This window comes from Panthera pardus, unplaced genomic scaffold (genome assembly GCF_024362965.1).
Source record: "Panthera pardus isolate Hobbes unplaced genomic scaffold, ASM2436296v1 HiC_scaffold_12, whole genome shotgun sequence".
NCBI classification, from domain to species: domain Eukaryota; kingdom Metazoa; phylum Chordata; class Mammalia; order Carnivora; family Felidae; genus Panthera; species Panthera pardus.
Window position 1 is genome coordinate 44,101,543 of NW_026526677.1, and position 15,088 is coordinate 44,116,630.

The following is a 15,088-nucleotide window of genomic DNA, read 5'->3' on the forward strand; positions in this document are numbered from 1 at the left end:
CTCCCAGGAGGAGTTACAGCAGATCAAGAAACTCCCCATGGCCCAGGAGATAAAGGGATGGTGGTATACACCTAACAAGGAGCACGTGCTGCCAGACCGGCTCGGAGTCTCAACATTAGAGCACATGCATCAGTCTACTCACATGGGGGCCCGAAAATTAAAAGACTTAATCCGACATGCCGGAATCAAGATTCACCAACAGGACACCAAAATAGAGCAAGTTGTATCTGCCTGCAAGACCTGCCAACTCACCAACGCGAGAGCCACATTAAATAAAAAAGGAACCAGGCTCAGAGGCACCAGACCGGGAGCCCAATGGGAAGTCGACTTCACTGAAGTCAAACCAGGAAAGTATGGTTATAAATATCTTTTAGTATTTACAGACACCTTCTCTGGCTGGGTGGAGGCATACCCAACCAAGCATGAAACGGCTCAGACGGTGGCTAAGAAGCTACTAGAAGACATCTTACCCAGGTATGGTTGTCCTGCCATGGTAGGATCCAACAATGGACCAGCTTTTATCTCGCAGGTAACACAGGCAGTAGCCAAGGCGGTGGGGGCAAACTGGAAATTACATTGTGCTTATAGGCCCCAGAGCTTAGGACAGGTAAAAAGAATGAATAGAACCCTAAAAGAGACCCTTACCAAATTAACCATGGAGACTGGCGGGGACTGGGTGACTCTCCTACCATATGCCCTTTACCGGGTTAGGAACACCCCTTACACCTTGGGTTTTACTCCCTACGAGATCATGTTTGGCAGGCCACCCCCTGTTATTCCCAGCCTTCGAGCTGAACTTATTGCTGAGTTTAAAGATCAAGAACTTTTTCTTTCCTTGAGAGGGCTCCAGAGGGCGCACGAGGACATTTGGCCGCGCCTCCGTGCCATCTACGAGGTTGGCCTGACCCCGACACCTCATCAGTACAGGCCGGGAGACTGGGTCTACGTCAAGAGGCACCACCAAGAGACCCTCGAGCCGCGCTGGAAGGGACCCTACATCGTGGCGCTGACAACCCCCACCGCTCTCAAAGTAGACGACATCGCGACCTGGGTCCATCACACCTATGTTCGGCCAGCGGACCCCTCCTCAATCCGGAAGGACTTCATCACGTGATGGGCCATCAATTGGGACCAACACAACCCACTCAAGCTCAAGCTACAGCGCATTCAACCCACCTAATATTGGTAACTCTGTTAACTCTGCTTGTCATTGCTCATGCTGCTGGGAGTCCCCACGCCCCCCAAAACATCACCTGGCAGATCACAGACACCAGCTCAGGGACAATACTTAATCAGACCTCCCAGAGCCAATCCAGGGACACTTGGTTCCCAGAACTTTGTGTAAACCTGCAAACTCTGTTCCCCTTGTCACCATAAATGCAGCCGGTCCCATGATTGGGTCCGTAAGCTACATGACAAGGGGGGAATGAAAGGGCGGGCCTAAGCCGGCCGACTCCATCTTGTTCTGTGTCCTTCACCTTGACCACACCTCCTCCCCTTGAGCAACCCCCTCCCCCACCTGCCTAACAGAACTCGGACCCTTCCCCAGCCAATCAGCTGAGGCCATAGCCATTACCTCACCAACTGCCCCTAGGCCCCAATAAAACCTTTGTGCTTTTGAAACTCGCTCTCTCTCCCTGGTATCTCACCGCTGCGTCAGTGCAGGTAGGGGATTGAGCTCGAGCTAGCTCGAATAAAGGCTCTTTTGCTTTTACATCGGACTCGGCTCCCTGGCGGTATTTGGGGATCACGAATTCTGGGCATAACATATAGCCCTTCAATAAATATTATTTAGTGAAGAAATAAATAATGAAACTCTGTAAGGTTTTTCTCTGACTTCATCTTTAACCATTCATCATGTTCTGAGATGTGAAGTTGCCATTCTTAAAATTGTCTTTAATTTTCCTTTTGATATCTACCTTTAGCTCAAAAGTAATTTAGTAGGGAAATTTAAAATTTTAAATAGCTTTTAAAATTATTGTTCACTTATGTAGTTCCAGGTTTTGTGCATTGAGGTTTGATACAGAGTGATCTATTTTTGCCTGGGAAATTTTAAGATTTTCTATCAGGTCTAGGATGTGATCCTTTCCTACAAATGTTTTAAATAACAGAAAATAGAGCACATTTCCTGAGGTAACAACTTTTATATCAGTATCTAGTTAGCTAGCTATGGATATGTACTTAAAGCAAATAATTATAATATTCTTATATATTATTTTTGCCTGGGTAGTTGATCTTGCAAAGACAAAGAGAGGGCAATAAAGTTTCCAAGTATTATTTAATTTTTGTGAATTATCCCTTGTATTCCTAAAAATATTTAGTTTATGTATTATAAGCTTTTTCTTACTTTTAAAATCAACTTTCATAAGGTGAAATTATAGAATATAAAATTATATACATGATTTATATTTCCATGAGTTTTACCTAAAGTATTCCATAAAACCTATCTAATTATCACAACAAAAGGTATAAATGTTTCCATCATCCCAGAATGTTTTTCCTGTCATTTTGCAGCCAATATTCCCCAAATCCCTATGCCTCACACAGTCACTGATGTGATTTCTATCTCTCTGGATTCACTTCTCTACAGATAGGTATGTATGTACTCTCTTGTATCTAGGTTCTTTCACTCAGCATAATGTTTGGGAGATTTATTTATATTGCCGCATATATCAGATATAACTATTTGGGGTGTTAATTGGATATTAATTGGCTCAAGGATTGGGGTGGGTAGTTAAACAGTATTCCATTATATACCAGAATTTGTTGGGTGGACACATGTATTATTTCCAGTTTCAGCTGTTATGCATGACACTTATGAATATTCATGTACAAGTATTTCATGAACAGTTGAAGTCATTTCTCTTGGACAATTAGCTAGAAATTATATGGTAAATGCCTGTTTTAACTAAATAGACTATGCCAGCTTACAAATGACCATGCCATTTTACTCTCCCAGCAGAAACTTATGATCATTTGCCTTGCTCCCCACACCCTTGACAAGGCTTGATGTTTTCAGCCTTTTTAAATTTTAGCCATTCTCATTATAGCAGTGCCTCATTATAGATTTTAATTTTCCCCCCTAATGACTGGTGATAATCAAGGATCTTTTCATGTATGTATTAGCCGTTTGTTTACCTTCTTTTGTGAAGTTCCAGTTCCACTATTTTGCCCATTTTTAATTGAGTAATTATCTTCTTGAGCTGTAAGAGATCTTAATGTGTTCTAGATAAAAGTCCTGCTTCCTTTTGGAGCACCATTTCACTCACCTGCTCACACTTCTCTCCCTCTTGAGTCTCTCCTTCGTGGGAAGCCAGATGCCATGAAATGAGGCCACTCAATTCAACAGCAGGCTGTGGAGGGGTCCATGTGTCAAGGAATGGAGGCCTGTCAACAACCAAGTGAGAGAGCTCAGACATGGCTTCTTCAGCCCCACGGGAGCCTAGAGATGATTCTAGATCCAGCCGAGAGCTGGACTGCAACCTCGAGAGAGACCCTGAGCCAGAACCACCCAGCTGAGCCTCTCCCAGATAGCATACCTTCAGAATCTGTGAGATAATACATATTTGTTCTTCTGAGCTGCTAAGTTTTTAGGTAATTTGTTACACAGCTGTGGATAAGTAATATCCATTCAAACCACAATAACTGTACTTCAAACCCCAAATCTGGATATCATATTCAGGGCATGTGGCTAGATATAGAGACCTGAGTTCAAGTTGGAAACCACAGTTTTCAGAAAGCATGCAATACCAGAATTCTTTCCCCTGGTTCCCAAGCCCAGGTAAGATTATGTGCAATGCCATAGGCTACTTCTACTCCAAACAAAACTAAGTCCTTCTGTTCTTTCTCATGATTGAATGATTTTTACCAACACCTCTTATCTCTCTCTGAGTTCTCAGTCCTCTCCATCCTATAGCTACTTGTTTACATTATTCTTTCTGCCTCTAAGATTCTCAAGGTGGGAAGAAGCTCATGTAGACCAACCCACATGTGTGAATCTCCTCTGTAACACTCCAAATGGTCTTCTAGCTTATTTTTGAAATTTAGATATCACTATCTTCAGAGGTAGTTCATTCTATCTTTAGATCACTCTCTTAGAAAATTCCTCCAGAGAATTCACTTGCTCAGCTCTCCTGCTTCACTTGGTTCTCAAGAGATTCATCATTGGGCCAACTCTCCAGGAAGAATTTGCTATGACTGAGACCACATCTCTGAAGGAAGGAATGGTTAGTAATTGTGGGGATGTAAAGCAAATCATATTTTCTTTACTCTGAAGTTCCTAGGTTGACTTGACTTGACTTTCTAAGAGCCATCTCATTACCTGGATCCATCCTAGATGATTAACTATTCATTCTCAAGAATATCTCTGGGGTTGGGAGTAAGGCTCTTCAATTATTTGCCTCCTCAGAGATTTTTTTTAAGTTTATTTGTTTTGAGAGAGACAGCAAGAGAGAGGGAGAAAGAATCCCAAGCAGACTCTATACCACCAGCACTGAGGCTCACTCAGGGCTCAAACTCATGAACCGTGAGATCATGACCTGAGCTGGAATCAAGAGTCGGATGTTTAACCAACTGAGCCACCCAGGTGCCCCAGATCCTCAGATATTTGTTCTTGGTAAAACTTTTCTGGATATTCCTGTAGCAGCTGCTGCATGTGAGTGATGGATAGAGGTAACAAAGGTCCTGTGCTTATCTCTGGCAGGGCCTGGAGCCAAAAACTATAAATCTGGGTTTCATCTCTCCTACTCAGGCTTGCCAGGACAATAAGATTGTTTCCATAAAGAGGTACTTTTAGACTTCCTGGAGAGCTTGGCTGATCCGTAGATCTAGGAAGGTATAATTTTGTGCCTTCATAAAGATAGTTAACAAAACCCTTAATATAGTCTACCAAGTTACTATTGTTCCATTCTCATTTCTCACTATGCTCTCCCTCTCACTCTAAGTTCTAGTTACATTGGCATTCTTCTAATTTGTCAGAATGTGCACCTTCTTCCTACCACAGAGCTTTTCCACCTGCTGTTTCCATGTTCCAGAGTCCCCATATCTTCCCTCTTTTCAATTAACTCCAACTCTTCTCTCAGTTTGGCTAAGCATTGTTTCCTCAAGGAAGCTTTCACAGACGACCACCCCTTGAGTCTAGGTTATATTAATTCAAAGAGTACATACACCTTTCTCTCCGATCACTCTTTCAGTTGTAGTTTACACATTTATTAGCATAATTATTTTATTAATGTCTATACCCCCTTAGACTAAAAGTTCCATTCACACAGTAACTGCATCCATTTTGTTCTCCACTGTAACACTTAACATAGTGTCCAGTAGATTAAGTGTTTGTGGCATGTAGGAAAAAAGCAATTAGAACCCATTGTGACAAATGCTATCCTTACAGTAGGCACAGGAGGGCTATGGTCTAACCTAATCCAGATTTTAAAAAAACTTTCCTTATAATATATTATATCACATCTCTAAAAATAAACAAGACTCTGTGAGATGAACAAAGGAACTGGGGAAGTAAGAGGTAACATGAGCCTGAATGAGCTGATCACATTGGATCCAGGTCAAGTCAACCATTTCCATTCTGCAAATGAGACTATTGGTCTTCTATCCAGATATAGGAAGTTACTGAAAGACCCATTAATGTTGGCAGGAGATTTAAAACTGGAAGAAAAATGAGCTTATCAGGTGGCAGCTGGATGCCAAACAGATCCTGTCGAATAGCCAGATGCCATCTCAGAACCTCGCAAGTAAGACCAGCTCTGCTAGAGAGTTATGTCCCTGATCACTGATGACTGGATTTCTGGAGATGGTAGACTATATAGGGGCCAGAACTAAGGACTCAAAAAGAAGAACAGCTGATTCCAGATCAGGGAGCATCACCAAGACTATTCATCATTCAGTTTCTTGAAGATTGGGCTCAGGACGTGACTCAGGAATACAAAGGAAAACCCACACAACCCTAGGGAAACCAGAAATAGTGTCACATACACCAGACCTGGGAGCTGCCAAAGAATGCCAGGCCTGTCTACAGGGCATATGCAATCTAGGAGGTGGTGCTGAGCTCCCAAGAGTAATAAATAATTCAGCCTGCTGCAAATTCATCTGTTAAAGCCCTAATCCCAAGGTGATGGTATTTATGGATAAGGCCTTTGAGCAGTAATTAGATTTAGATAAGAATATGAAAGTAGGACCATCATAGTGCCATTATAAGAGTCACTACAGAGTTTGCTTCTTCTCTTTCTTTCTCTACCATGTGAGCACACAAGGACAAGGGATGGCCATCTGCAAGCCAGCATAAGAGACCTCAAAAACCTGGCCATGCTAGCGCCTTGAGCTCAGATTTCCAGCCTACAGAACGGTAAGAAAACAAACATCTATTATTTAAGCAACCCAGTCCATGTGTTGTGCCATGGCAGGCTCCAACTAATACAGCAATGATACAGAGATGAACAGGAAAGACATGGCCTCTGCACTCATTGGTGGATTAACAGGGAAGATTGATATCAACATTAACATAAAATATGATTATTAACAGTAAAATACAGTGCAGCATAGGTATATGTAGGGAAGATAAAGCTTAGCCAAGAACTATGGAAAGAGTTCCCTTATGAGAGAAATTTTAATTAGAGATCTGAAGATTGAAAGGTTGTAGTGGGAGGTGGGGAAATTAAGGGGTATTCAGACATAGAGACCAGGAGCACAAGCATAGTTATCAGTGACAAGATAGAGCCTGCTCATCTCAGCTCATGCAAGCCATTGTTAGCATCTCTTCCCAACAGTGATAGCTTATTGGCAGCTGGAAACCAGACATGTTGGGAGTATTTACAAAGTGTAAATTTTGCAAAATTTGCAAATTGGGATTCTTCTTCCTAGAGAGTTACCATTTGCAAAATATTTACCACACCCAGCTACAAAACATGTTCAAGAAATGGAGAGAATATTAAAGTTAGCGCACAGAGAGTAAAAGATAAAATGGAAAGATATGAGGCTAGAATTTGACTCTTAGAGATGGTGCCTGATCCTCAGTATGTATGTATACACACACACACACACACACACACACACACACACACACACACACATTTATTTGGTTCTTGCAATCAATAGTGAGAATTACTGGGTTAGGTTTAGAGGGCTTTGTAACCTGTGGTAAGAGGTTGGTATCTATATTAAGTCAAAGAAGAAGGGGATTATGGGAAGATGGCAGAGTAGGAACCACGTCCAGTAATAGGGAATTAGCTAAATAATTTATAATACATAAATAAAATTGAATATAATAATGACAATAATAAGGAAGATTTATACAGAAAATGACATGGAAAATATGCCAAAAGAATGTATAAGAAAGGAATTAAAAAAGATAAAAAGTTAATGATCTGATGAATTGATTTCATGGATTTCATAAATAAGAATCTGATGGCTCTTACTTATGATGACTTCTTCCATGTGTATTTTGTGATTTTTAAAATTTTTAGTTTGTGTTCAGTGGTAGTTAACCAACAGGGATTTTTATTGGCCTGGGTTTAAATCTCCAAGAGATAGTTTACATTTATTTCTATTTGATGTCTGGGACCATGACCAATTCATGGTAAGTTTAAACTGAATTTCCTATTTCATTGAGGGAAATTTTCTGTGTTTAGTCAGCCCGACCACTCTTTTTAAATTTGCTGAGCTCCCTCAAATACTGGATGATTTTGTTGTTGATACACATCTACTAAACAACAGTAACTAGTGTTGGAAAATAATGTGCTATCCCCCAGTAAATATATAAGTCATTATTTGATTTATTTGAATTGGGATGGCTTCTCTGAGTAAATAAAGGTAATTGTGTACCTCTACGTGTGAAGACTAGGCAGGCATAGACCTACTGGGAGATTTTCCAACAAGGTGCTCCAATTTGCCTCATAACATTAAAGTTTAAGTAAAACATTGTCCTTGAAATTTTGAAAGTCTGAAGTTTCAGATCATGTATCTTTCATCTTTTTCTTGGAAGCACAGAAATCTTCCTAGCCTAGGTCCTTTTCATGATTCATAAAGGGAAACAGCTTTCCAAGTGTAACCTCTGTATTTGATTTATTAAATATGGTATACAACCAAAGTCTCTCTACACTAAAGTTATTCAATTTACTCTAATGGCTCTTATATTAGAGTTATGTCTATTCATGCAGAAAACAGCTGTAAGTCATTAGCTTGAATTATAGTGCTTATTAGTTTTCCATCATTAAAGACTTAGACTTAGGAGGCCTCCAAATTTTGCAAATCTATCCTAAAATTGCTGTCTTTCATATTAGAAAACTATAAACGTAGAAAACTATAAGGATATATAAAATAAGAGAAAAAGGAGAGAAGTTAATTGATCATGAGTGATGACCCAAAATAGCTCCATACTGGCCAGCCTTCACCCCTGATCTCTTTTCCCTGTTACTATCACTATTTATTGGTCTCAAGGATAACTGCCTAAAAAAAAAAATTTGGTGTTGTTTAAACTCACTCATAAGTAATATGATACTGAGGGCTACCATACCCACTTTAGAATGCCAGATTAGGAGAAGGAAGGTTTGCCCAAAGGTTAGTCTTAGTACCTCTGCCCAAGAGCATTTCTGTTCCCCTAATCTGAAAAATAAATTTGCACTTGTCCTACAGTGCTGGTTTACAACCTTCTTCTGAAACTATGTTGACTCACAGGAGTTTGTGTCTCAGACTCACTGAACACCCCTAGTTGGGAGTTCACCCTAACAGACTGCAGGTTCTTCTTTATCCTATTTCCTGCCTCTCTCTTGATTCCTTTTGAACCCTCTCTGTAACATGAACATGGTATCCTGATCCTGCAAGAGAATATCAAATTGTTGTACCTTTATAAAGATGTCACATCTCTTTGCAATAACTTACAAACACAATGCAACTTCAACAGGGTTTTCTGTTGTATAATAAACAGAAGGGTTCTAAAGTTCATTTTGGAAATAAGTGGTTAAGAGACCTAAAAAGAACTCTGGGTTATAAATCAACTCGAACAGATATTTGAACATATTTTTTTTAAAAAGTAATTGTTAAAATACTGTTATTCTGATACAGACAGAAATGTAAATCTGAGGAACTGAATGCAAAGGCAAGAAGTAGACTCAATTATTTAGATAGATAGATAGATAGATAGATAGATAAAGTTAAATAATGCTAAAGGAAGAATTTGGGACAGGATTGATTCATCCATTAGACACAATAAGCCAGATTTGTGGCACATAAAAAATGTTTTAATTAAGGTATTCTAAAGAAAAAGGATCATGTAATAATGAATCCAGCCAAAATTATATTCACCCTTATAAAAAAAATAGATATAAAATACAATTTCTAATATTTTTATGAGGGAGAAGCCCAGGAATGCAAAAGTGCCTTGAGCCCAAAATAATCACAACTGCGTCCTGGTCTGGAAAGCATTAGCCTTTCTCTAGTCATAATCCCCATTATAATCACCCCCATCATAAAGCTACTAAACAAGGAGCACTGTCAAAAAGAACTGTGTGATTGAGGCAGAAATGCAGTTTCAAGATAAGCAGCCTGCCCTCCCTTTGAACAAGACTGTTCCCTAAGTCTCTCATATATAGACTCTAAACTTCCATGGGATTACAGTTTAGGAAAACATCAAATTATATCTAAAGTGTATACTTAAAATCACAAATTTATTAAATAACTTAATGATCATAAATTGCACATAATAGAATTGAGAGTTTTTATAGGCTTACTTAGATAATAGTTTCTGATTTTTGAAAGAATTCTGCAAGGAAAAGATCAATATATGACTTCAGTACAAGAACCAACTGATCATAGTGAAAAAGCAAACAGCAAGAAGTGTATCTTGCTCAAATGTTAGAGAAATGGATTATTAGTCACAATATATAAAAATTTTAATTCTAATATATGTAAATATCACAAATGCCCCTTGATGGTAAATAACATAAATAGTACAAGGTATACATAGTAAGCAAACACCGGAGAGGGTTCAGCCTGTAACCAAATTCAAATTAAACAACAAAGTATACTTTTATATCCTTAACTTGTCAAGAAAGATATAATAATAACACTAGCACCATTGTTTACAGTGAAATGGATGAGACTTTATGACTGTGGATAAAAAACAGGAACACAGTAGTAGGTACTGAAACCATAGAAGGTTCCTGCCCTTTGACCCAGTAATTTCACTCACTGTAATTTAGATGAGGAGCTAATTCAGGAGAAGGGCAATCCCTCTGTATGCTACTCCTCCCTGTAGCATTCTCTGTAATAGCAGAAATTGAAAACAACCTGAATGTCCAACAACAGGGACAGTGAAGACAGTGACGTAAATTGCAGTACATTAACTGGATAAAATATTGTGCAGTTCTCACAATAATTATGAAGAATATGAGCCAGTGTAAGGTGTTGTTCAAAATACTGTTTGGTAAAACTAAATGTCCAATTATGCAGATGTTTGATTATAGCTCTGTAAAATATGCTAGAATGTAGACAAGGACTATGAGAGAGCAGAGAAAAATAGTGTTTGCTCCTACTCCTTCCCTCCCCATCATGAAGCTCTCATGAAGTTCTTTCAGCATCGACACACTCCGTGTTCCCGCCTTGTTCCCTCTTTTCCATTGCTCCTTCTTCCATTCATTGAGTGGATTCCTGCTGCTCCAGGGCACCCATGTCACTTACCATTTTTTGTATTCAGCACTAGGATCCAATGAGGAAGACCTATCCCCCTCTGCTCACTGAGCTCACCGTTCACACACACATGCATAAGGAAGTATTTGTAATACAGTATAGAAATCCATAAAGTGATAGGAAAAAAAGGAAGCTAAGTGAGAACCAGATTCCTTAGGAATCAATCACATGTTTTATCTCTTCAAAGGGATTTTGCATGGAGAAAGTGCTGGGGGAATTTGATCCCTTGATTACCAGACTTTCCACACATGACAAGTTTCCCTCCTGCTGGCTCCTCCCTCTGAAGAAAAAATACTCAAGTCTCTCCTCCAACACAAAAATCAAGTTTTCACCTCCACATTCCCCACTCAACATCTTTTCTATAAACTCCTTCCTTTTCAGTCACAATCCATACTTCTAATTCCATACTGAGCAGTCACTGCCTACCCTGCTGCTAGTTGAGTGCATTGCGATAATAAAAACCCCAAGAAAAGATGAGGTTACACTGGAATATGTAGGGCTCTTGCAATCCAGGTGGAGGAGACAGAAATTGCAGAAAGAAGGAAGAACTCGGTATTCCAGAGCAGAGACAAGCCGGCGTGTCTAGAACATGTGAACACAGATGGGAATGGCAAGTGTTGAACCTGGAGGTGTAGGCAAGAGCCCCACCATGTGGGGTCTGTGGGTCTGAGTAGAGTTTGAAGTTCATTCTAAGCTCAATGGAAGCCATGGAGTGGAGACACAGCTCTGCTGTTTCTTCTCTCCCATCCTAGACTGTTTGCACAGCATCCTCATCAACCCTGATTTTTATGGCAATAATAGGAAATACGTAGATTAGGTGATGATACCCATCTTACAGGTGAGGAAAATAACACTTGACCAAGGCCACATGACTGGTAAGGGAAAGAAGAGTGGTAAATGGGACTATTAATTGTCCTGGGAACTCAAAAGATAAAATGTATGGCCCTTTCTTTGTCACTAGTCCATGTAGGTATCTTTCCCTCTTGGGCTCTGCTTCACCTGAGAAGCTGTGCTCTGTAGGGGTCCCTCCCGCTCTCCACTATGAAATGATAAAATCTCTCCATTCTCTTCAGCCTCCTCATCTGGAGCATCCTAACTCTGATGTCCAGGCCACAAGCTAGACCAATTTAATCAGAACCTGGGTAAAACCCAGGTTCCAACATTTTGTAGAATCCCAGGAGATTCCAATGGGCATTCAAGTTTGATGGCCTGGAGAGGCACGCATGAGGGCCATCCTGATCTACCTTGCCCTGCAATTCCCTCCTTATCTTCTATTAACTGTCCCCCATGTGCCTCCTCCCTGTCCTAGGGTTGCTGCTGAAGCTGCAGTCAGGCCACACCCCTTAAACACTTTCCACAATATTTACTGTCACCTGCCTCCCCCCACTTCCCCCTCCCCTCCCTGGCCCCAGTCCCCACATTGACAGGCTAATGGATTCTTCAGATTATATATTCCCAGTCATCTGGAGCTGTCCTGAGGTTAGCCTGCCAGACAATGGCAGAAGCGGCCCTTGGTCCTGGTTCTAATGAAATAATTCACTTAAATAGCCTCTGTTTCCTCCAGAGCCCAGGTCCTTTAGCCAAATGGAGGTGAGCAAGGGCTGTCTCCAATGGAATGCAGGAGCAGAAGTGAGCTGCTCATATGAAACAGTGGTTGCAGGAGCCACAGCATTAAGGAAGAGACATGTGAAGTTCATTTATTTATTTGGAGAGAGAGTGGGGGGCAGGGACAGGAGTAGAGAAGAAAATCCCAAACAGGCTCTAGACTGTCAGCGCACAGCCTGATGCAGGGCTCAGATCCACAAACCATGAGATCGTGACCCGAGCCAAAGTTGGAAGCTTAACCAGCTGAGCCACCTATGGAGCCCCTTCAAGTCCTCCTTGTAGACTAGCCACTCCTGGTCAGGGAGGCACAGCCAAGAACCCTGCAGAAAATGTTGCAGGCACCAGGGTGGGATTTTCAATTTGGAGAGGCCCAAGGGGAAGTAATGGAGGGCTTCCCTCTTCCCTGTTCACTTCCTCCATCCCCTCTCCCCGACCCCTCATCCCTCACTCTGTCCAAGTCTCCCAAAGGACTCCTCATAATCTTAATCCTACTCAGTTTAAGAGAGAAGTTCTCACTCTTTAAAACTCCTCTTCTGGGCTCAGGTATCTTCCTGCAGTGTAGGGGAGGAGGATACAAGTTTAAGGTACCTGCTACCAGCTCTCACTGGTGTCTTCCTGGGATCCAGGACTCTTGAGTGAAGAAAGCTTATTCACCAGGGAACATTATCCATGTCCCTAAACTTTTCCATCCTCAGGTATGCTGCACAGGGTTATCCTATTTATTTATACATTATTAATTCACTTATTCAATAGATATTTATTTTCACCATAAAAAGGTGAATCCCATGTTTCTTGGACAAATTGCATACAGCCCAGGGGTGGGGGGGGGGGGCAGAGATTTTCATGATAGCTGCAGCTCAGATACCACAGATACATTGTCCTTCCCTTTCAATATGTTCGTGTTTGTTTTCATTTAGTCATTAGAGATCGTATGTGTTCCAATATGCATGGAAGGGAATTCAGAAGGAAAGACAATTGAGTTGTGGCCGTTCCCCTGGTTGATGTATAAATATATTGGATGGAATAGGCTGTCCTGTTCCAGGCCAGAAAGCAAGAAAAAGCCATGACAATGAGAATACTGTGTGAGCACCCAGGGGTGGTCTGGGCCCCATGGATGAGGCCAATAGGAAGAAAAAATGCCTCTGGGCACAGTGTGCTGCTGGAAATTGGAAAATCACAAACTAGCAGCCTATGTGTACACGGGGGAAATGAAAGAGGGTGTGACTATATTTCAGAACTGTTACAGGGGCACTTTAAGGCTGAATCTCAGAACAGAAAATCTGCCCTGCAGATGGAATCAAGACATTAGTCGCTCCCCATTGCCTGGAACCGTGACTTACAACCACGGCAGGCCCACTGTCCAAGAGAAAGGACCATTAGCTGCCCTCCCGCCCCAGGAAAACATTACTCATGCTTAATCTTCAGGTTGAAACAATCATGATGACTCACTTCTAAATCATGTTTACTAATTGGAATGCATCAGAATCATTAATTATGTTGTCACAGAAAACATGGCAAAATGCACGAGCCAAAAGATAAACTCCACCTGTTAGAAGGTGGAGGAAGGACAGTATCCTACAAACTGAGAAGAAGGCACTTTGAAACTGAAAAATGACGCAAGCCACTCCATACCTTTTACACACATATTTATTCTAAATGTGTGACTGGACCCAGCCAACACCACATGGAAGATAGTGAGCCATCCCACCTCAGTCCTGCCCAAGTTCCTGGCCCACAGAATCACGAACGCATATGCTGTTCTGGTTTTGAGCCACTACATTTTGGGGTGCTCTGTTAGGTACCAAGGTTCATGGAAACAGTGGGCTAAGCCAATCAGGGCAAATCCTTCCCTCCCGGCACAGTTGGGCCAGAACACAGGCCTAAGTCATCAGTGCAGGCTCAAGGAATCAGTGAGAACCTCAAAACCATGCCCGGGACACCGGGGCAGAGCTGTTCTCCCTCCTCTGCCTACCGTGCTGTGGAGTAGAGCCAAACTATGGCACTGTTTTGCAACCTTAAAAGGAGGACCCAGCCCAAGGAGGAAACCCTTACGTGAAAACTTCACAGGACACTGCACAGAAGCAGAGTCGAGAGCCTTGATCAACCTCTCTGTCAAACTGCACCGAACCTCACACCCCCTCCAGACTTTTATAATCATACAGGTCCTAAATCCTCTCGGTTACTCAAGGCATGTGACTGAGGCTTTGGGGATTTGCAACGGAAAATGTCCAACTGACACACTCCCAAGCTGTAGAACTGTGGTTTTCGTGTCTACCCTATGAAAGAACCCCACTTCTCACACAGAACCCGGAGCAGAAGCATAAAACGAAAGCCAGTGTGTTTGAGACAGGGGTGGGCAGTCCAGAACCCTAACTGACAGCAACTTCTTAACTCCCTGTGTTAGTTTCCTAGGGCTGCCCTAAGGAAGTACCACAAACTGGGCATCTTAAAACAACAGCAGCTTGTCGTCTCCCAGTTCTGGGGACTAGACCCCAAAATCAGTGTGTCAGCAGTGCCATGCCCCCTCTGAAAGCCATAGGGGAACCCTCCCTTGCCTCTAACTTCTGGTTTGCTGGCTTCTTCGCTGTTCCTTCCTTGTGTTACAGATGCGTCACTCATCAATCCTCCTTGTTCCCATGGGTTCTCCCTGAGCCCCTTCCCACCGTCTTCCCTGAGCATGTCTGCCTGTGTCCAAATCCCCCTTTCTATAAGGACACCACACTAATGATTTCAGTTAAACCCGATTACTTCTGCTAAGACCGTATTTCCAAATACAGTCATTCTGAGGTGG

The 15,088-nt window shown here is 41.8% G+C and overlaps 1 protein-coding gene across 1 annotated transcript; it reads left to right on the plus strand.

The window, feature by feature from the left end:
* Positions 1–1,756, plus strand: LOC128776100 (uncharacterized). The gene is made up of 2 exons (XM_053899221.1): positions 1–474; positions 841–1,756. The coding sequence occupies exons 1-2, from the start codon at positions 38–40 to the stop codon at positions 1,112–1,114; spliced, it is 711 nt and encodes a 236-aa protein (XP_053755196.1). The 5' UTR covers positions 1–37; the 3' UTR covers positions 1,115–1,756.
* The last annotated feature ends 13,332 nt before the right edge of the window (positions 1,757–15,088 follow it).

Bases quoted from the DNA above. Each gene is read 5' to 3' on its own strand.
- LOC128776100 (XM_053899221.1), top strand. From the start codon at position 38: ATGGCCCAGGAGATAAAGGGATGGTGGTATACACCTAACAAGGAGCAC. The intron at 475-840 runs GTATGGTTGTCC...TCTTTCCTTGAG, and splicing joins CTAGAAGACATCTTACCCAG to AGGGCTCCAGAGGGCGCACG.